Source organism: Lutra lutra, chromosome 12 (assembly GCF_902655055.1).
Source record: "Lutra lutra chromosome 12, mLutLut1.2, whole genome shotgun sequence".
Classification (NCBI taxonomy): domain Eukaryota; kingdom Metazoa; phylum Chordata; class Mammalia; order Carnivora; family Mustelidae; genus Lutra; species Lutra lutra.
In genome coordinates this window covers 58,435,170-58,457,467 of record NC_062289.1, presented here as the reverse complement: position 1 = coordinate 58,457,467, position 22,298 = coordinate 58,435,170, and the positions used below count along the sequence as shown (strand labels likewise).

Genomic DNA, 22,298 nt, shown 5'->3' with positions numbered 1-22,298 from the left:
GAGCCTATATAGCCCTCCAACCCCCTAGAGAGCTCCCTTGACCTTTACATATGACTTGGGTGAAGCAGGAAAGCCTATAATAAATATTTATTTTATATATATATAAATATAATAAATATTTATTCCCAAGAGGACCAAAGGGCATTTGTTTATTTTTTGAGATCTTCACTTCCCAGTTGTGCTAGATTTTTATCTCTAGCATCCTCCAAATCCGGAACTCCAGCCATCAGGAGATGGCCCCCAACTGATCTCTCTTAAGACTCATTTTCTGAGCAAGGTAAATGTCAGTTTCTGGTATGCAGAAAACGTTTTACTAAAATAAGCCTGTACCCTCTAAAATGTTCACTATTGACAAGATTAGCAAAGGCAATGGCTTCCTTCTGAGCCAACTCTCCTTCCTGTTCATCAACGTGTCAATTTCTCCTTTTGCTGTTCTGTAATATATTTTGGGGAAAAAAATCATCGATGCGATCACTGATTACAGTCCAAATATCCCAACTTGATATCAATTATATTTTTAATTTCCTTTTCACTATAGCAGGTATTAATGCCACATGAGCAGGTGATATTTCCTTCACTTTCCATGGAAATACAATCGGAAGGAAGAAACCAAGGCATGACAGCACTTAGCTCCAAGCGGGGGCTTCACAAACATTTGTGGAATGAATCAATCATCAACTACATGTTCTGCCTTTGAGAGGCAGGCCCACATTCCCACTGCCTCCTCTCTGGCACCTCCTTGGAAGAGAGATTTTGGTGGCCATTGTCAGCTTCCTTTCCGCCAGGATAGTCAGGGATCGATTCGCGGGGCAGCCCACACCCATGGAGACTTTTGAGCTCTGTCTTCTTCCAGACAGGATGGCAACTTGGTTATTTAAAATCTATCTGGCTTTGAGTCATCGGTTGGGGGAGAAAGGAAAGATGACAGTCCCATGCCAAACAAGAGCTCATCAGTTTCAAATTGCAACATGTCTGTTTGTTTTGCAGAGACGAGACCAAATCCATTTTTCACCTTGGGTCCCTTGATGCAACATCCTCTCAAAACAGAACCAAAAGGGCAGGCCTCTCAAAGTATATACTTGACTGTTCTGTTTTTTCCCTTTCTCCTCTAATGAGAAAGTTTAAAACCTACCAGAAGTGATCCATGGAAGTGCTAATGATTTGTGTTCCTTAAAGATTCCAATTGCCCAGTTTGAAAATCACTAACATGTCATTTTGATTTCCCCCAAATCCTTAATAAGCTCCTTATCCTTCCCTTCCCTCCACCGGCTCTTTGCTGGTTGTCTGACGACTAAAATAACTGAGTATTTCAGAAACATTTCTGTGCAGCTGGGAATGTAGGAGAGTACAATAAGAGGTTAAAAAAAGAGCAAAGAAACAAACAAACCCTTCCTTTAGCAACGGAGATGCGTTTTCAGCTTATTACAGAGCTGACTATTGTTCAAAGAACTCCATGTTTAAGTGATGGGTTTGGATGATTTTTTTTTCCTAAAAAAAAAATATTGAGGGTCTTTTATCACTATCTGTTTTAATGCACTTATTCATGAGTGCTCTTGCCAAGAGCTATACAAAAATCCTCCACATGTTTTTCTCCAATCCTGCCTAAGAAGGAAAAAAAAAAAAAGACATCAAAGTGTGAGGTTCAGAACTTGAAGAATTGAGTCAACCAGAACTCCACATTCTTTGAAGTCTCCAAGCCTCTTGCCTACTTATTAAAAAAGACAGGCTAACGGAAAAAAAAAATGCTAAATAGTATGAGAAACAGATTAAAATAAACTGAAGTCTCTTCAGCCTTGTGATTCTCTGACAAATATGGAATTGAAAATTGGATAGGTAGTTCAAAACATCAGGGTAAATTAGCCAAAAAGCAGTGGCTGCTATCTCCTTGATTTTCCAAAACTCGGCTCGTTAGTCCAAAAGGTGCATTTAGATGTGAGGAAAATGAGAGAGGAAGGCCAAGAGCCAACTGCCCAGCAGTGCACTTAGAGCCCAGGTCCTCCTAGGTGACCTGCTGTTATTGAATGAGCGCAAGCTTTCGCAGAACCCATGTGCCACAAAATTGTGATGTCTGGTATGGGGTATCAGCTCTTGGTGGAAGAGTCTGTGGACCTCTGACACAAAACTGTGTGTCCACTTCATCAAAGGCAAGATGAAGATCGGAAGGCAGCGTGTTTCTCCCCACGGCCTACCTGTGCCACTTCTCTGGATGGACTGCAGTTTGCTTCATCTCCGGCCCCTCCCTATGTCAGCAGAAAGAGGGGGAATAAGGAAATTCCCTGTTATGCCCTACAGGGCTTCCCAGAGAAGAGGCCCCATCCATGCACATGGGAGGAGGCAGAGTAGAGCCACAGCACAGCATTCATGACTCAACACCAGCAGGTACATAGGCTAAAACCAGTATGAGAGTGAGGATGAATGAAAGGACTGCTTCATGCAAGCGCGTCCTGTGTCTACTTCGGTTTTCAGGTAGGTCCCAGCCCCCTGCAAAATCCATCGGGCCTGAAAAGCCTCGAGGGGGAAGAGGGATTCCAGGAGGGGTTAGGACCTGTGTCTCAGCACTGATACGAACTCACCACTGAGAAACCCGTATGGACATAGGACATGAAGGACATTTATGAAACTGTGAACAAAGGAGGAGAGACGGGCTGAACAATGTTAACCAGGTTCAACAGAAAAGGGAGAGAGACAGATCGGCCTTATCTTTTGATTTAGTAGCCACACAGAGATTCCTATGAAATGGGAATGACTCGCTTCAAAGATGGAGCGGAGCTATTATAGAATCGGAGGTAAGATGCAAGGCGGAGGCATCACTGGTTAGAGCCTACCTGCATCCAGGTGCGACCCCACAGAAATTATCCCAGGGAAGTTAACGAGGCTCGTCTCACCAACATTGGACTGTAGTGTTTCAAAGTCATGCGAAACTTACCTTTTCGACAGCGAATGTTCTTATCACGTATTCTGCCAGTAGTTCTGTTTCTATGAGGGTGACTTTAATGTCTTTGTATATCTCTGTGTCATCGGGCCAGTATTTGCAGCATTTGACCTTTGGAAAACACAAAGGAAATGAAGGGTTTAGGGTGTTTCATTGTTTTGTTTTCTCTTTGGGAGCTCCCCAAATGATGGGTCACAATGAGATTTACAGGAGAAAATTTTTGCACACAAAAGCAGAAGTTAAACTGCACATTTAAGAAGGAGGTTAGGGGCGCCTGGGTGGCTCAGTGGGTTAAAGCCTCTGCCTTCGGCTCAGGTCATGATCCCAGGGTCCTGGAATCAAGCCCCGCATCAGGTTCTCTGCTCAGCAGGGAGCCTGCTTCCTCCTCTCTCTCTGCCCGCCTCTCTGCCTACTTGTGATCTCTGTCTGTCAAATAAATAAATAAAATCTTAAAAAAAAAAAAAAGAGGTTAATTTTTAGATCACTTGTGTTTCTTTTTTCACCCCAGAAGAAAACAAAATTTGAGTTCTAAGAGTAGTAAAGCCTAAGAAAATCGTCTAAAGTTAACAAGCTGTATTTCTACAGCAAATATCCCAGTTAACTGTGACCATTCATTTCCTGTTTACTCAGGGAAGGGCCTGGAAAAATAAACGATAAAAGGTAGTTCACAACATTTTAGCTTCTCTGAATTTAAAATCCTCCTAGGTTAGAAGTTGCCTGAACATGTTCGAGGAGGCGTGAGCAGGAAATCAGAGCCGACAGTCCAGATTAGAGATTCTTTTCTGAAGAAGGAAGTCACTATGTGGTTTTCCTGAGTTAAAATTACACATTCACTTTAATCTGAGTAAATTCTATATACAAAACTTGGGAAAATATGAGCAGTCTTTCCATATTATCAGAGCCTCTCATCGAAAGATTTTTCAGGTGAAGAAATCTGTCAGACTTGACCCCTCCTGGAAATTTTTTTTTTTTTTTTTTTGGTCCTATAGCTCTTCCAGACCTTCCCTGGAAGGAGGGTAGAGCAGGAGGAGGTCAGGCTAGGCCAAGGTGGTGGTCCCTTGGGCTCTCTCCTCAGCTTCTGCTCTTCAGTCCTGCATTCCTGACAGTTCTATCCACTCCCGTTGCTGTTTCTCTGTAGAGGGATGACTTCTGTATCTCTACTCTGGCCCTGGTTCTCCAAGTGCTGAATTCAATTTCTGCTTTGTTCTGTGGGCATTTCCTGTGGAGATCCTTCCAGTACCCGCAAAGACAACACAACTGAAAGAGAATCCTTGATTCCCCCATCACCTGGCCTCGTCCCACTTCCTACGTCAATGACACAATGATTTCTGCAGTTGCACAGGGATAGAAATTGCCGATTCCTTCTCCGAAACCAACTGCCAAATCTAGGAGTATTTTTGAATGATATCTCCAATATGTTTTCCAACTTTTTATTCCCTCTGTCACAATCTCAGTTCAGGCTGTGGTATTTCCTGTGTGGGCGCTGTCCCCATACTAACCCAGAAGAACCCTTCCCAAGTGTAATTCCGGTGGCATTCACTTGCCCTGCTTAACAAGCTTCTATTTCCAACTACTACCCGTGAAATTAAATAGAAATTAAATTTGGCTCGGTATGTATTTATTTGGCCACATCTAACATTTTTGCTCTATCTTTTACTACTATCCTTCTTCTCCACATATATTTTATGTTTAAAGACAAGTGGTTTGCCCACATCCAAACTCTACTCATGCCATTCCTTCTGCTTGGACTGTTCTCCTCCCACTTGTACCTTCCCAGCTGAAGATTTTATCCATTCTTCAAAATACATCTCAAATACCACACCCCTTCAAAGTCTTTCCTCCATAGATGAGCTCTCCCTCTCTCTCCCTCTCTCTCTCTCCTTGATTCTCTGAAAACATGCCTGTTCCGTAAGTAGGACCTGCTTCTTACACCTGTCGGATCCTTCTTCTTACCTGTCCACACACGAAAGGGGTTGTATTGCTTATCTCTGCAACATCTACCAGTGTGTCCCGTACACACTAAACATGCAACAGATCCATACAGAATTGATCTCATGGAGAAAATCATGGGATCGGCATAGGAAGGACAATCCCAGACTGGGAGCATTTACAAAAAGAAGTATGGCTGAGATGACCTTTTCCAGAATGCCAAACACCTTGGCACACTGATGTTTCCAGTGTGGTACGTGGCTGGTCATTATCTTAGCTGTTTCCTCAAGAAGCCTGTTGGCAGCTGATTCAGCGCAGTTCTACGGAAGCTTTATTAGCTTTACTCGGCAAGATGTAAGCCAGACACGTTAGGGGCCGGGGACACAATGGAGCATAAGACAAAGATAGTTTCTGTCCTCATTAAATTTTTAGTCTTCTTTGGGAGTCTTTTTTTTTTTTTCTTCCCTCAAGGGAACATTATCTGTGACTTTATAAAGTATAAATATTTATAAGTATTATGGCTTATATATAATATTTCAAAGATTTACATTATGGCTACCTTTGCTGCATTTGAAATACTTCATAATAAGAAGGATAATTTCTCTGGTTCCCTTCCTAGACATAATGTGAGTCTGGGCAGATCATGCATATTTGTGATGATGTCTAACTTGATAGTGCCCCTAATTTCACTTATAGAATGCCTAATTACTTTTACAAATGCTAATTAACAAATATGCTTACATGGTACATACTGGAGTCCCTTCTAATTTTGGAGACTTGCCTTTACCTTTTAGTGATTCCAGTTATGCAAGCAGATGCTAGTGGATGGGTACAAAGGGAGTATGTATGTGCATGTCTAAAATTAAGCAGTTTTCAATGGAATGAATATACAATTCAAAAACCTACGTATTTTTCGGAAAATTACAAGAGAACAAAACACACGCTGGCACCTGCATCCTGTTCCATACGGGGCACATCGTATCTTGTAAAGATAACCTATTAGAATGCAATCAATGTAGGACATATCACACGGTCACTTTCTACTTAAGACTCCTTACCCGCCCCATCCCAAATTTGCAACAAATATGGGTGTGAGGGGCTTTGGTGCCTTGGAGTCAGGGACACCAGAAGGGACACCAATGTATCGATGGCTTAGCAATTCTCTTCGGGATGGTTCTTCCTATTCGCTTGGGAGAGCTAGGGTTCCACAGGCACTGTGACCCTGATGGGCCCTCAGTGGCCGGCTCTGCCCTTCCCCCAGTTCCCCTGTGCGCCCCGCAGCTCCACCAGCCAGATGCAGCCAGGCGCCCCCAGGTGCTGGACGGCAGAAAGTGGTGGAGGTGGGGTCCCTGGCGAGGGGGTGGGGGGGCAGCTCAAGGGGGTGTCGCCTAGGGCCTCTAACTGCAGCCGCACCCCTGTGGTGCCCATGCCACATCCTCCAACCTTCAAGAGAAGCGCTTGCATAAGGAGGAGAGATGTTGGCTCCCTGGAGCGCTCCGAATGGGGGGCCCAGAGCATCACGGGAGCAGAGCAGTGATTAGAAGAAATGAAGCCTTGGGGCTGCTTCCTTCCAGAACGTGTTTATGGGCAGAACCTTCTTCCATGAAGAGGCACCTGGCTGGGCAGGCCCAGAAGAGGCCGACGAGCCATGTCGAAGCCCGCCCTCTCCATCTCATCTCCCAGAATATCCTAAAACAGCTTGCCACATCTGTTTTTAGCCCACTAAAAACCTTCCTAAATTGGGTTCCTTTTAGTGTCTTTTTAACTGCTTGGACTGGTGTCAAGTTATTATTTTGCCTTAAAAAAAAAAAAGTAAGAAGAATGTATGCTTTTCTAGAGGCAGACTTTCTGTGCCTGGGGAACCTGGGGCCTGAGTCACCTCCCAGCCTCTAGGGTCTGCATACAGAGATGTTAACACAGGTGGTTTGGGGGCACCTGTTGGAGCCCGGGAACCCAGAACCAGATGCTTCTTTCCTCTGATCGCTGGCCAGGCTTGGCTGCCTTCTGCAGCCTGGCGCTACCCACACAGCTTCTAGGACAGGCCGTGCCTCCCATGCATCCCAATTATCTACCGCAACAGTTTCCACCCCAGAAAGCGAGGCTCTGATCGGGCTCGTCTAATTACCGGGGTGCCCCAGTGGCGGCGCTGGTTCCACTGGGTTATCGATTGGGCCCCAGCCACGGGGTGAGGCTGCCTGTGCCTCCCTGGGGGGCGGGGAGCTGCAGGGGTGCATGAGGAAATCCCTGCCTTCAAGTGGGGGGGGTAGCTTTGTTGGCTTTAAAATCCACAAACATGAAACAGTAGAGAAAACAGTAATTTCAGGATTTTTAGCTGCCTAAAAAAAAAAAAAAAAAAATTGTTCGAGTTTGGTCATTTTTAACCAGCCAGTTGATCCCAAGTGCAACGAAGGCAGAAGACTCCTGGGAGCTTTATGCACCTGAGGCTGACAGCGCGTTACTATCACCATCAGGGCATCCTGACATCTCTCGAGCAGGTTCTCAAACTTCAGCAGGCATGAGAATCCCCTGGAGGGCTTGTTAAAACAAGCAGGGCTGCACCCCAGTTTCTGATTCCATGTGGGGCCCTGGAATTTGCATTTCAGACAAGCTCCCAGGTGATGCCGCTGGCCTGTGGCCCACACGCTGAATTGTAAGGATTCACACAACTCGAGCTGACTGCACAGCCTGGCCCTCTCAGGCAGGTGACTACAGAGGGATGGGGACCGCTGTAGTAAGTGACATCCTGCAATGACAGCATTTGCTCCAGTGATGTTTCATTAAAAAAATATGGATATTTCTTCTTTTCTTTTTATTATTAAGTGATGATTGTGTGACCTGGACTACAGGTGACCACAGAGGTTCAAGGGCAAGAAGTCCACAAAGGGCCCAGAGAGGTGAAGAGGGTTCTCCGGAGAAGGAAGAAGGAAAAGCTTTGACAGTTGTGCATGGTTTCCGAAGGGAAAACAAAACAAACAGAAACTCCAGTGACCCCTTTACTCTTCTTTCCTGCAAACCACTTTCTGGGGACGGGGAGGACATGGGAGCCATCCATTCTTCCACTGGAGGGTTTGATGAACTCTCGTCAGAATTTAGGAAATGGTGTCTATGGTGTGCAGAGAAGAGACCCCTCTCCAACAGAGCTGGGAGAAATCCCAGAGACAGCTGGTTGACAAACACTCATTTTCAAGATCATTGCAACTGCTGCACAGAAGGCTTTCGTGCTTGAGTTTCAGCACTTGGAATCACTGTGTTCTTCCAACTGTGGCTGCACACAGTGGCTCAGAGAGGGCAAGCGATTGGCCGGAGATAAAGAGCCGGCGTGGGCCACGGCCGGCCTCCGTCCTATCCTCTTCATTCCTTCCATTTCTTGTGTCCTAAATTGAAGAAGCGGAAGAAAGGCAGGCACAGGGAGGGCAAGTGACTTGCTCCAGGTAATGAGCTGGATGGGTGTGAGGGAGAGGCTGCAGACCCAAGCGCCGGTCCCGGGTCCAAGGCTGTCTGGGAGGAGGGAACTTAAGGTGGATTATACATTCTTCAGTTTTGCCAGGTCTGGCTTCAGGATCCAGTCCCAAGTGGGAAGGTTTGCAAATGATTTTAGCCACCCTGCCTTTTTACGAGCGAGAGAGGGTATGATGGGTGCTGGGGGTGAGCGGGAAGAACAAAAGCACACTCTGAAATCATTGCTCATTTTTATCCAGGATCATGACCTGCTGTGTTTCTCCCGGGGTCTTCTGTACCACCAACTCTAGGAGCTGGCAGGAAGGAGCCTGGGGCAGACCGGGAAGGTCTATTTATGGGGACTGTATATGGGTCCTAGGACTCACTTTGCTAAGAAACTCATAATTAAGAAGGCTTAAGGAACTAAATGTTAGCTTGTGAACTAGGGGCACCATAGTATGATCCAATAAACACAATTGTAAAGGGGTAGAAAAGAAAAAGTCACCGTTAAGAGTTTTGATTTGTCAAGAGGTTTTTCAACAGACTTTTTTTTTTTTTTTTTTTTAAACAAGAACCATGCAAAGAGATAGTGACCACAGTCCTATTAATAGCTGTGTGTGGGGTCAGCCAAGTACAGCTTTGATAGAGATCTGGGATAGCAAGAGCTAGAACACTGCTAGAAGCAGTTACCAAAAAGATCCCCAGCCAAGAGCAGTTGCCAGCCAAGTTTCCAAGGGAGCAGATTTATTATAATAAAAAAAATTTTTTTACAGTGCTCTCACAATAAAAACATTCGTTCATTTAAATATCCCCCAAATACAGATTGCTTGGAATCATATGGACAAGCATTTGCTTTTCTCCTGCTATTTTGTGGTGTTGCAGCCAGTGACTTATGTTCTCTGAGCCTCAGTTTACTTCTACATACTATGGGATGACAGCACTGATTTCATAGGGAGTTTGGAAAGATTACCCGACTTGATGTAGATCAAGGCTTTGTCTAAGTACCTAACTTTTAAGAGGTATCCTAGTTCTTAGTTCCAGACCTGCTTCCTTTGGCCCTGGGGCCTCCCTTGAGCAACATTTTTGAAGATAATTTTGAAACTGGCACTAAATCCCAAACTTCTGGAGGTCTGGCTAGTCTGAATTTGGGAAAAGAATTCCATAGCCTGAGTAAATCCCCCTTTCACATCTGTAAGCTTCGGTTGAACACCCCCGCTCCCTCAAAGCTCCTGGGTTTCTATCTGGTTTTCCAACCACGCCCATTAATGAATGTTACATATAATTCTTGTAATAACGCACAAGGTCACACCCATATCCATAACATTTCTTTCATCAACCGCAAAGAAATGGGTGGACTAATATGGCCCTTGTGGCATCGTGAGGGTCATCTTACAGACCATTTGAAGAATCTGTCTTGTTACTTTTCTCTCTAGTTCATATGGAAGAAAAGAGTCCTCCCCAACTCGATCCGAAAGCATCAGCTCTTCCAAGGAGCACATATATTCAGACGGCTCATTCCCACCTTATTCAGTCGGTTTGGCTTTGCCTTGTAGCCATTCCCCAAAGGTAAGTCCTTCTGCCACAGGAGGGACATTTTCCATCACGGAGGACAATAGGAAGTGTGTGTCACATAGTCTAAAGATCCTTCTGAAAGATGAGTTTCGGGAATCTTTTAAGCAATGATAACATTATATCTGTATCTATATCTTTTCCTAAGTCTATCTCTGTATTTGTATTTATGTATCTCCCAAGGAGACATTTCTTGGAGTGAAATCTGACAGATCTTTGAGAAAAAGGATCCGTATTTCCTCTCACTGGGGTCACAATTTAGATTTACGCAGGAGTTTTCAGGTTTGTAAAGTTTTAAATCTGTTGACTTTATCCAAGTCCTGAGATCGTTCTGACTAGACCACGTGGAGGTTACAATCATCCCAAGTCCCAGAATGGTCTGGGATTGCATGCCACCTCACACTCATTTTGTGGGGGTCACAGTATTATCTCTTCTTTATAAACACACAATCCAAAGCTGGGAGAGATTAAGAGGCAGACTGGGAAACTGAAGGGGTCCACGTTGTGACTTCAGTATGGCCATGCCTGTGTCTGGCCTGAGGAGAGCGATATGGAGGCGGTCCTGCCAGTCATTCAGACAGCAGGGAAGCCCATCATGACAGCCATTGCTGGAGTACAGAGGGGAATGAGCTATGGTTCCAAAGCTCGTGAAGAGACAGGCATGTAAACAACAAATCAAACTCAGAGCAGAATGAAAGGCAAGTTTAGTAGTCATGAGCACGTTACCCAGAGCCACACGGTTTGGGTTCAAAGTCTGGCCTCATTTCTCAGCCGTGTGACCTTGCACATGTTACCTAAGCTCTCTGTGGTTCCGTTTCCCCATTTGTACAATGGGGATAATAATAACGTTTTGTGAAGATTAACTAGATTCTTGTTCCTAAAGCTCTTAGATAGAATATACTTGGCACAAGTAAATGTTTGCTAAAATTAACAAAATGGAAACGGCTATTGGAAGTCAGAGGAAAGAATATGACTTCTAAAGGAAGAGATTCAAAGCTGTGCAAGGGAGCCCACATTACAGATGAGATCAGAAAGACGAAGTGCAGTTTCCGTGGATGGCTGGGGCAGGGAAGGCATTCTAAATGGAGAAAGTTGGCAGGGGCATCTCTAGAAAGCCTGCGTGGTCCTGAACCTCTGTCGGGGTGGCGGGGGTGGGGGGAACAGCAGTAGGAACAGTTCCTGTTTCAAATGCTCCATCTCCTTCTGACACTGTCTTGGCTGAACCTCGGTGCTATGTTTTAAAACAGCGGAAATGGTGTTGGGAATAGAAGGTGGGTGTTGGAGAAGAGGCAGAGAATGCAGGAAATGAATTTCTGCAGGACTAGTCCCTTTGTGAGAGAGCCTGCCATTCCTGGAACCACCCTGGGGCTCTCTGCGGCTGAGCCAACTGCCCTGCTGGGATGGGCGGCTAAGGGCAGAGGCAAGCTGGATGTGGGGTTGCAGACATGAGTCAGCTGGGTTTGGGGGATCTAAGGGCAGGTGACTGCCCAGGTTCATGAGTCAGGCATCTCTGTCATCTGCGGCAGAGTAGACAGTGGCCGACTGCCTGCAGAAGCCAGATGGGGTGATTACCATAACGGATATACCTTAGTTCCTAGAGGTGAGCTCAGGGACTTGGCCTCCTGCCTCTCCTAGGCTGCAAGGATACGACCTCTCTGGCTTATTTATAGACCAGAAATGTTCTTGAAAACATGACTCCCCAACACACACACACACACACACACACACACACACACACACACACACCTCTCTGGCTTATTTATAGACCAGAAATGTTCTTGAAAACATGACTCCCCAACATACACACACACACACACACACACACACACACACACACACACACATTTTTCTAGGCAGAGGCACAAAATTTATTTTTAAGGACCACCCATAAAAAAGGTAACCTCTGTAGACAATCACATTCGGTGATGACATAGCATGGTGTAATGGAAAGAGCCTGGTTGGCATATAGGAGAGCATGGGGCTAATTCTAACTGTATTACGATCTAGCCATATGACCTTGTGAAAGTCACAGAAAGATTCTGCTTCTCCGTTTCCTTAATAGCAGATGAGGAGAGTAGGTCATACGACTGTTCAGATTATCCCAAGTTTGAGAATTATCCTGAATACATAACTCTAGAATGAGGTTTTTTGGGAAGCCATAGAGCACAGAGATCAAGAGTATGGTTCTGGAATTCTAATTGTGAGCTGACAGTTGCTAGCTGGATAACCTTGGACCAGTTTTGTAATGTCTGAAATCTTCAGTTTAGTGGCTGGAAAGTGGGGATAGCATAATGCTTACCCTGCAGAGCCACGGTGAGGGCCTAAAGACCCACCACATTGGCTGGCATATGAGAAATTGCCACTAGCCCTCAGTGGTAGTTGTCACTGTGCCCCCTTACCATTGGGCTAGCACCCCTGTGGTTCAGAAGTGTAGCTCACCTCATGCTCTATTGATTACAACAGCTCACACTCTATGGTCGATGCCAGGATTGGGAAGACAATCAGCTTTAATTTCGGAAACACAGATCTGGGCTAAATTCCTGTGAGATAGTCCTGTTCCAATGAATCTCTTTGGGCAGGTCAATGACTCCAGGGGTTAAGGAAGCACCAAAGAAGAATGTACATGAGTCACTGGCTTCCTCGGCCTCTTCCTCTGTCCTCCTCCTTTAGGTTATCAAAGGAATTGCTAAACAGAGCAAGAGAATTTGAAGAATTTAGGCACATGGATAGATGACCTACCTAATGCCTGACTGAGCGTCATATAAGTCACCCTGAGTAGGGGCAATATGTGATTTAACCAGTTGAATGGATGGAAACTCCCACAAACTCACCCCTGATTTTGGCTTCTCTACCCTACAACAAGAATCCATAAAGGAATCTATCTTTGGTGAGATGATGAATGTACCCTGCTTTTCTAGAATAAAAATTCTCTGTCCACTGAGAGTTTTAAGGGGTCAGGGTTCCATTTCTATCTCAAAGGAGACAGTCTGAAGTGAAGAGAGGTAAACCCCAAAAGAGAGAAGCTGAGTACAGTCAGCAAACCCCTCACTGCATTATTTGACTCTCTTCTCCGGAAGGTGCCCCGCATTTGCTCGCATATTTGCTCAGCCAGATATCCCCAAGTCTTTAGGGCAAGGAAAAGCAAGGCCTCAGAATATGAAGTTAGCAGATCTAGAAAGCAAAGAAGGGGGAAAAATTTGCACTCAAGATGGGGCATCATTTACTGTAGGCTTCAAAAAAGTTACCAAAGAATAGGATATAACCGCAGTGTGCAAAGTGGGAAAAAAGCAATTTTCAGGGCCTCATGTAAGCAGAACAAAGGTGGAGGGCTACTGCAGCCTTGAGATCATCCAAAATTGTGTCCAATTATCCTGCCAAGAAACTACAGCTGTCTCCTGCCCACGCAGGTACCCACGTGACTGGGGCTGTGCTAGAAAACTCACAGGCTAGGAGGCCCTGGTCCCCGGTGCCCTGGACATCTGCTGCTCACGCAGACCAACCCCACCCGCCACATACACGAAGGCAGGTGACCACCTAGATAATGGGCAATCAAATTCATGGGAAGAGGGTGAGACGAGAGAGGGTCCAAGGCCAGGCCAGGAAAGGAGGCACTCTTCAGGAAGACCAGACACAGACGAGTATGAGATTTTACAGGGCCAGTCGGTTGTGGCAACACAGCGAGTGACAGGGCTCGAAGGTGGTGACTGGGAATGCCAGCACGCCCAAACCATCATCTCCATGGGGTCTGCCGGAGCATGCCACAGAGCTGACCCACGTGGCGCTCGTAGTTACTCAGGGAGCCAGGACGGCGTGTGCCCAGAGACATGTGCTATTCAGACCTGCAAATTTGTTTTGATCCACAATACCCAGCATGATGGGAGGATCAGAGATGGCTGATAGGAAAGCGTCAGAGGACTCCCAGCAGGTGAAGAATTGGACCCAAAGCCGAATTTACAACTCATCGTCCATTAGGAAAAAAAAAAAAACATTTAGCCTTTTTTTTTTTTTAAGGGACATAATAGGTTAGGCTGAACTGCTGAGAATGAATACAAAAGGGTTAATTAGGTAGGCTAAATGTAGATTTATTTCTGTCCTAGCCACCAGAACTGCAGTGAACCCCATTCACACCCACAATGACCTCGTTGTACAAAAATGGGTGACTCTGGATTTCAGCTTATTCTCCCAACACGGAAGACAGCAAGGGAAGAAGGGCAGCAAACAGAGATTCCCGTTGTATCAAATAAGTTATTCTGCACTAGCTTATATATTCCCTCTTATTCTTCTTCAAAAAACACTTATTGATTAATTTTCAACACTTTCTATGTGTCCAGCCCTTCAGGATTCACAGGGAGATAAGCTGGTCTTTGCTCAAAGGGGCCTGTCTTCTTGCAGGGGGGAGAGCAAAATGGTACCCAAGGGTGTTTTGCCCCTTCTGGCATACACTGTGTGTCATGCCTCTAATACTGGATTGTAAATGTCTTCAAGGCAGGGATCCTCCCTTCTGTCTTCCTGGCCCTGCCCTCTAGCAGGTGAAGAGGTCACCCGATACCCGCACAGTAAGGAGTTGCACGTGCAACAGAGGAACCACAGGAGAGACGAACAAAGACTCCGAGGGGTTAAGGTTTCTGTGCAGGTGCAGGAAACAGGTGTGTGAGGCAGGTAGAAGACTGATTCTGTCCTCCCCATGGGAAGTTCATTAATTCACAGTGACAATTCATACAGAATCCAGAAGAAAGACACAAGGGTCTGGGCTTGGAACAAAGAGAGTTGGCTGTTCCCAACAAGGCAGAGAGCATTTCTGAAACTGAGGGAAGGATGTGTGAGCAAGGGAGTGTGTGTGTGTGTGTGTGTGTGTGTGTGTGTGCACGCACGCGTGCGCACGTGTGTGTGGTGAGTATATCTGGGAAGAACCTTCTATGAGGTGCAGGGATTGTTAAAATTGTGAGAGAGTAGTCTAGTCTAGTTACCCATGTGAGGGAGGGGAATAGCTCTCCTTTCAAAAAACGCAGGTATGGGGGCGCCTGGGTGGCTCAGTGGGTTAAAGCCTCTGCTTTCGGCTCAGGTCCCTGGGATCAAGCCCCACATCGGGCTCTCTGCTCCGTGGGGAGCCTGCTTCCTCCTCCCTCTCTGCCTGCCTCTCTGCCTACTTGTGATCTATGTCTATCAAATAAATAAATAAAATCTTTAAAACAAAACAAAACAAAAAACCCCAAAAAACGCAGGTATAGACACACACACACATACGCACACACTCTCTCACACAAACACAAATTTATAGGAACACTATCCAGAATAAATTTTCCAGAAATTAGGGTTAGCTTTGTAGGTATCAAATTTTACATAAGAAACCTCATGACTTTAAGCCTTAAAATGCAGTACTTCGTAATCTAAAGCACATACTAAGCCTTCAGTAAGACTGGAGAATAAAGTTCTGTGGTTTTCTCCTTGCTTCATTCTGATAGTATGTGTTTTCCTTTCATCTCACGTTTTTCAACATCGTCCCCCAATTTAGTAGTCAATGAAGTGTTTCCTAGTGGAATGAGTTTGTTTGACAATCGTGCCCGTTTCCCCAGGCCCTTTATACCAGTTTACCTTTCAATTACATAGATTTGCTACCCAGATTGGATTGATGGACATTAAGTAACACGCTGCTTCTCTAACAGACTTGGGGGGAGCAAAATAATTATTTCTACGCACCAGGAGATAGTCTTCCGGATGTCAAAGTCACACTTGCAGCTACACAGGCCATGATGGGGTGTGCGGAGATATCTTTATTAAATGCTTGCAAGAGTTCTCCGGAGGGGTCACCCCCCCAGCCCCCACCCCAAGCCCCTTTCCTGCTGCACACAGGGGACAGGGGTGGTACCACTGGTCAGAAATAAGATTGCTCGAGTGTGTGAGGCAATTCTGAGACCTTTTGCAAAGAATACCCTCTCTCAAGATAGTAATTGGCTGTAGCCCGATTAGATCATTTTGAAAAGAAAATTTTGAATTATAGACTGAGCATCTTCTACGGTCTGCATAAATGAAATATAGATAGAACACCAACAGAATCTGTCCCATCGGTACCCAGTCACACTTCAATATTCCTCTTTAGATCTACAAAATTCGTGTATCATAGTGCGGAAGAAATAGGAGCGGACAGCTCTCTCCTGAGGAGGCGACACTCCAGTCTTTTTCCCTGAATCATTCCCTTTTGAAAATCCAGACTCCGTACTTTCCTCCCGCTGTGGGTGTTCAAAGCGGACACAGTGAGTGCCAGGCAGGTCCCAAGGCCACGGGCATTAAAACAGAGCTCAGCTGCAGACGCATCTGGTTTTCAAATAGATCTCGGCGCCAGAACATAAACAATAAACATACAAATATTCTTCATGCAAACACGGAATTTTAGAGCTCATTGGGCCCATGTCCCTTCATTTCGAGGATGCGTAAACTAAGGCCGGGCAGTGAGACCCGGTTGGTTTAGTCCCTGAGAAACGTCCCCACGCCCTCATGTTCACTTGTGTCAGTTCTGTGAGGACTCTGCCTCCCGGCTGGCCCAGGATCCCCGTGCGGCCTGCCTTCTTGTCGCCAGCCGCATCGTGCTTATTCCCTTCCCTAGTCTTCCCTTCTTCCCGAGACAGGAGCATGCCAGTTCCGACCTCAGGCCAACCCCCTTCCCCTGTGTTCTTGGGCCTCCCTAAAATACCTATTTCTCCAAACTCCTCAAGTCTTTCAGCCCACGGCCTTGCTTGTACCATCGCGGGGAAAACGAAAGTTATCAGGAGAGGGTGCGATTCCAAGGTGATTGTTTATCTTCTGGTTCCATTTATTTAAATGCGTCGTCATCTGTCTCTGTTCTCCTGGCTCAGAGGACAAAGATGTCACCCCTCCTAAGGCTGAACTGAAGACCAGCACTCTGCAGCCCCTTCCTCCTGCCCCTCAGGGGAAAATCTCCCTTGGCTGTCCACTTGCTAATGTTCAATTTCTCTTTCCTGATTCTTTTTTTGACACAAAAAATTTTCAAAGGTCTTCCACCTATAAAAAAACATCGTTTGACTGTTAATGCCCCTCTGTCGGCTGCCATGTTTCTCCTTCTTCCCTTCTCAGCTAAGCTTCTGCCAAGTTGAAACTCAGTCTGTATGTCCCATTTTCTACTCTGGCCTTGACCCTGCAGACTGCCTTCAGCCCTCCCCGTCTCTTGCAAATATAAGTTATTTGGTCACTCGACCTCCCTAATGTATTCTTGACTTCCTCTCGGGGAGCTCCTTTTTTCCCATGGGGTGGCTTGTCATTTTGGGGTCCTGGACAGCAAGGGATGAGCCTATGTACCAACCTAGAGGAGTTAGATGCCCTGCCCCCATTACTGGAACCCCGAGCACGGTGAAAATGGCCTGGAAGTTGTGAGCACATGTTCTCTCCGTACCAGAACCTTGACCAGACTGGCTGTGACGTCCCTCCGCTCACTGGCCCTCCGGACACTGCCTTTCCCCCTGTTTGCAAGCCTTCTTCTTCTCATTAACATGCTGAGCTCTGAACCTTCTTGCAGGAGATTTCCTTTTGGCTTAAATTAACCTGAATTGATTTCTGTCGCTCGCCATCAAAGGACCCTGATGGGTCATCCCTTGGAAACTACTCAGGCAGAAGGTCACCAAAGACCTTTTCCTTGTTACATCCAGTGGCTGTTTTTCTGCCTTTAGATTACATCCACTCCTTCTGCAGCATCTCCTCTGTGTCCCCTTCTCCGTGTCGCTCTGTCACTCAGTCCTTCAGTGTACATGTCCTCTCCTCGATAAAGCATGCGTTCGCTCCGTGTTCATTTTGAACACATTTCTGCAGTTTCCCTTAGGGGACCCGTGGTTCCCTCTGCCTTCTTTGCTGATTGAATCCCAGCTGCTCCTTCATACTTGGCCCCATCCACCACCTCCTCTGGGAAGCATCTGCAGAGAAACCCCTCCAACCTCAGCTCCCGGCCTGATGAGGGGCCTTGTAGGAACCACCACAGCATTCTGAAACCTCTGGCATAGACTTGAGTCACCTTGCTTTCTTCCCCATTCCTGTGGACATGCTTAATTTATCTTCGTAGCTGCAGCCTTTTGTGTCTAGACACACTGTCGGGGGTATAGCCCTAGCTCATTCCCTGAAGGAATGCCTTCCCACCCTGTCTGGGACCTTCCTGTCCCCTTGCCCCTTTCTTTTCTTGCACCTTTAATCTTTGCTCCCAATTGCATCTTCTCTTCAGACTCCCCACTATGCTCATGTCTACCCAACCATCACCACCACCCACACACTCAGCCCCACACACCCGTGCCCCACTCCCGACTGTGATCATACCCTGAGCTTTGCTCAGCTCTAGGTGCTGCTCTGTCTCTTTCCTTTGATTTGCATCTCCAAGAACAAGCTACTCTAGTGGCCTTACCACCCACAGAGCCACTGTTCCATGGCCACTGCATTCGTGGTTATCACACTACCGAAACCTGGTGTGTACCAAAGACGGTGGTGGTGGGGTGACCTGTGGAACTGTGGAGAGAACACTGGCTTTGGAACAAAGTATTTTAGACATTCCAGCTCTGTGCCATTGGCCAAATTATTTAACCTCACTGAGCCATAATTTGCTAACTTTGAAAACAGAAATCTTCATATGTATCTTAGAGGGTGACCACGATAACTAAAAGACATAAGCCTTGCTCATCATTTAGTAGAATGCTTTGCACAGAGTAGGTGCTCAATACATTCTGCCGTTTACCTACCTTGCCCCTGAGGTACCAGACTTCTCTGCAGCTTTGGTCAACACTCCTTACCCTCTCCTCATTGAAACTTTATCATCTCTTACTCAGGATTCTGGGATCTCATAGTGAGGTGACTTATTTCTCTTGTACACCATTTTTAGTCTCCATTCTGAGCTTCTCTTTCCTGTCTGCCCCTAAATAGATAATTTCTGGTGCTCTGTCTTCACTTCTTCTCTTCTTTCTCTCTGTTCCCCCCCAACCTCCCCGCAAATGCCATGTTTCTGTCATAGTGGTTACCACTTTGCATTGTAACTTTTTTGTCTGCCTGTCTTTCTATCCTTTAGATCATGTCATATCTTTTCATCTTGCTATTCCCAGTCTAGGCCAAAGCCTAGCACACAGTAGATGCTCAGTTCAGATTCATACATTTCATAGTTAGTCTCTATATCTTCAGCTCATGTATCCCTCCATAGCTTTCTGGAAAAACCCACATTGTTCATTCAGCATCTTAAACTCAGCATGCCCAGAATGAATCATGTTGATTTCTTCTTAATCTGGCTTTTCTTTTTTCTTTTTTGGAGGGGAGGGGTAGACAGAAAGGTTACTCTTCTTATTAATAATCTTCACATCAATCCATTCATAATGGTAGAAACCTTGTTCATATTTCAGTTCTTTTTCCTTATTAGCATCCCAGATAACACCCAAACTGTGTGTCTTCAATAAATTCCCAACATCTTTGCCACAACTCAAGTCCAAGTCATCTCTTCCAGAGAGTCTTACTCTGACTCCATGGCTTCTGTCAACTTTCTAACCCTTTCTGTAGTGGCTGCTAGAACTGTCTTGCAACAACACTAATTAGAACATGTGATTTACCAGCTTGATGCCTTCCATTACAACAAAGACACCACCACTCCCCAAATCTACCTTTGCCTCTTCCTCAGGAGCCCACAGCTAGCCTTCCAGCCTCAGTTAGCTGCCCATCCCCAGTAGCTCTCACAGCTGTCTCAGACCACTCGCTCTTTCCCATCTTGCCATTGCTCCCTTTCTCTGGGTTTTTCCTACGTTGGTTATGCCTCCGTTTTTCCCAGACAGACCCAGCTCCTCGCTGTGTTCTCCTTGATGTCTCCTATGCTTCCTCAGGCAGAATTAGCCCTGCATGGGTGCTATCATCCTTGTGACTCATATGTATTATAGCTCAGTGCTTAAATGGTTCTCTATTACCATTTTCATGTTCCTTGAGGACAAGTGCATCATAAACTGCTTTGTATTTCTTTGCGCCATGGATACAGTAAGTATATCATTACATTTTGGAGATGTCATGCTGGAAAGGGAGTAGAAAGCTTACTTTTGGGTTAATTTGTGAATAAAACAAATTGGGCGCTTTGGTTAGTTTTCTAACATTTTAAAGAGGTTGCTGAGAAAACCTTCGGGCAGAGAAACCCTCAAAGGCTCAGTGGGGGCATCTAGGGAGTCATCCTTCCTGGAAGAGCTGGCTGGCATGGAAGGGTCCATCGAGGGTCCCTCTCCTATTGCTGAGAGCTCAGTACCAATAAATGCCTTGCTTCTGGGATGACATGCTGGTGGCAGGTGCTGTGAAGTGTGGCAGTGCCTCGGTGGGAATCATCATAGTTTAGAGTGCCGACTTCACTCTTTTTCCCCCTAGTTTTGTGTTAACGTTATGGAGGGAGGTATGGCTTGAATCAGCTTCATTAATAGGATCACTGAAATGGCTGCTGGTATCAAAATGGTGAGAAATGCTTGTTGAATTAGTATAAATTAATCAAAGGCTAATGCTATAATTATGCAGGTCACAAAACATCAATCTTAAATATCCAGTTCATTAAAAAGGATCTATAAAAGGCAATGATGAGAGTTCAAGACAAATGTCTATAAAAGAATTTGTCTCTTCCCTGTCAGGTATGAGTATGATGTCTTAGAAGAACTCAAGAGATTTTGTACAAATATTATTGGTATTTTGCACTGTTAGGCATTACCTAGGTTATTCCTCCTATCAAGCATTATTTCCACATTTTATAAAGGGGCAATCTTGTGTCTCTCTTGCTTCTTCCATTGATCCTGGATCTGGTGGCTTCTGAAAAGAAGCTGATGTCTTTTGTTGTATGTGACAGGGGCACTTGGAATCTTAATACACCTTCCTTGCATGTGAATTAGCGAGTTAATTCTGACATTTAGTGTTCATCTTAAGCTTCTTTCTTTGTTACTCTTTTAGTAACAAATATGAAAGGAATACCAAGTCAACCTCTTTGCGTTGATAATAATCTTTAAAGCATCCATTCTGGTAGTTCCATGCATCCTCTCCATTGACTGAAGTTAATGTCTCTGGTTTTTGGCTTCTCTTCTCTCCAAACCACTTTATCACCTGTTATCAGAACTCTTCAGAGCAGCTCAAAAATAATTCTCCTATATGACTATGAGACCTCATTTGGATTTTTAATAAACAGTCACATTCTAATGAGGTCTTCATAAAACTGACTAAATATGTTTAGAAATCATTAGCTTAAATTACCAGCACAAAAATCTCCTTTGGGAGTCCTGCAGATTTGGTTATAAGATTTTTGGCAGATGGATTAGTACAACAACACAACAGAGTTTCTGAATCTCCACACAAACGGTGTAAGTGGGAATGCCTGGGAAACAGGCGACTGGATAAAAAGCTCGATGTCCCTCAGGTGGGTTCATTAAAGAGGGAAAACAATCACAACACATTCCGGAGCAATTTAAATGCCAGGTGCGCAGCCGTCGGCAGGTGCCAGGGAAACTGACAAGGGTCCCTTCCCGGAACACATGGGCTGAAAGGGGATGCATGGTGGTGACAAGGAAGTCTTAGATAATGACAGGTCCTGGCAGATGTACTGGGGACCCCGCTGGAGGGAAGTGCAGCGCTTGTGTCTTAGGCACCAGGTGCTGCGACAGGGAGGCTTCCCAGCGGCTCCAGCCCCGGCAATTACAGCCGCCTAATGCAGAGCGCTTCAGGGCAAAAATCAGGGGAAAGCGGGTTCCCAGCTCTGACTTAATGAATCAGCAGCAAGTCTGGGTAAACAAATAGGCATCCGCCTAGCTCATGCCTAATTCATGAAGGACACACCATGTGCAGTAAACATGTTAAGTAGGTAGTGGTTGCCCTTAAAAACCATGTCATCTTGATTTCTTCGGCGGTTTGTTGTTGCTGTTTTTAAGCATGGAAAATGGGGAGGTAATCTCTAAACAAGAGTGAGGCATTAACAATGGGAAGTGGCGTGGAAAAAGGATAGTGCGTTTTCCTGGAGGGAATGTGACCTCTTGTCAAAACCCCCAAATCATGCCAGGCATTTCAAGGACAGATGCCATTAAATTCATTACTAATTGAAGGCAGACCCATCCATGTTGCTGATGGTAACGAGGTGAGCATTCTTCAGAGCTGACCACATCCCCACAAACCTGGCAAGGATTGGGAAGGATCTTTTTCTTTCCTTCTTTCTTTTTTTTTTTTTTTTAAATAAGCTTACCAGACCTAAACTTACTGAGTTTCTTTAAGCCTATGGGCTTCCATTTGGGGCTAAACCTGAAACCTAGTCACCGTCCCCCCTTCAGCTGCCTACTTTTAGCTGGGATTTCCATGGTTACTTGTCCGAAGGAATAGTTTCCATTACAAGAACCAACACTGACCACCCTGGATGAGGTGGGTCCTGATGGAATGAACAGACCAACACTGCGTGGCCTTT

At 45.5% G+C, this 22,298-nt stretch overlaps 1 protein-coding gene across 11 annotated transcripts in view; it reads right to left on the bottom strand.

Annotated features, from left to right (window-relative positions):
* The window catches only part of PTPRM (protein tyrosine phosphatase receptor type M), an 801,682-nt gene that overhangs the window by 27,240 nt on the left and 752,144 nt on the right, over positions 1-22,298 (bottom strand). For 7 of the 11 annotated variants that reach the window (XM_047696710.1, XM_047696711.1, XM_047696713.1 and 4 more), the window contains 2 exons: positions 2,927-3,043; positions 2,190-2,240 (listed from right to left, as the gene is read on the bottom strand). In XM_047696710.1, the coding sequence (XP_047552666.1) occupies positions 2,190-2,240; positions 2,927-3,043 (168 nt within the window). The remainder of the gene's footprint in view (positions 1-2,189; positions 2,241-2,926; positions 3,044-22,298) is intronic. The other 4 variants (XM_047696721.1, XM_047696714.1, XM_047696718.1 and 1 more) reach the window with 1 other exon arrangement.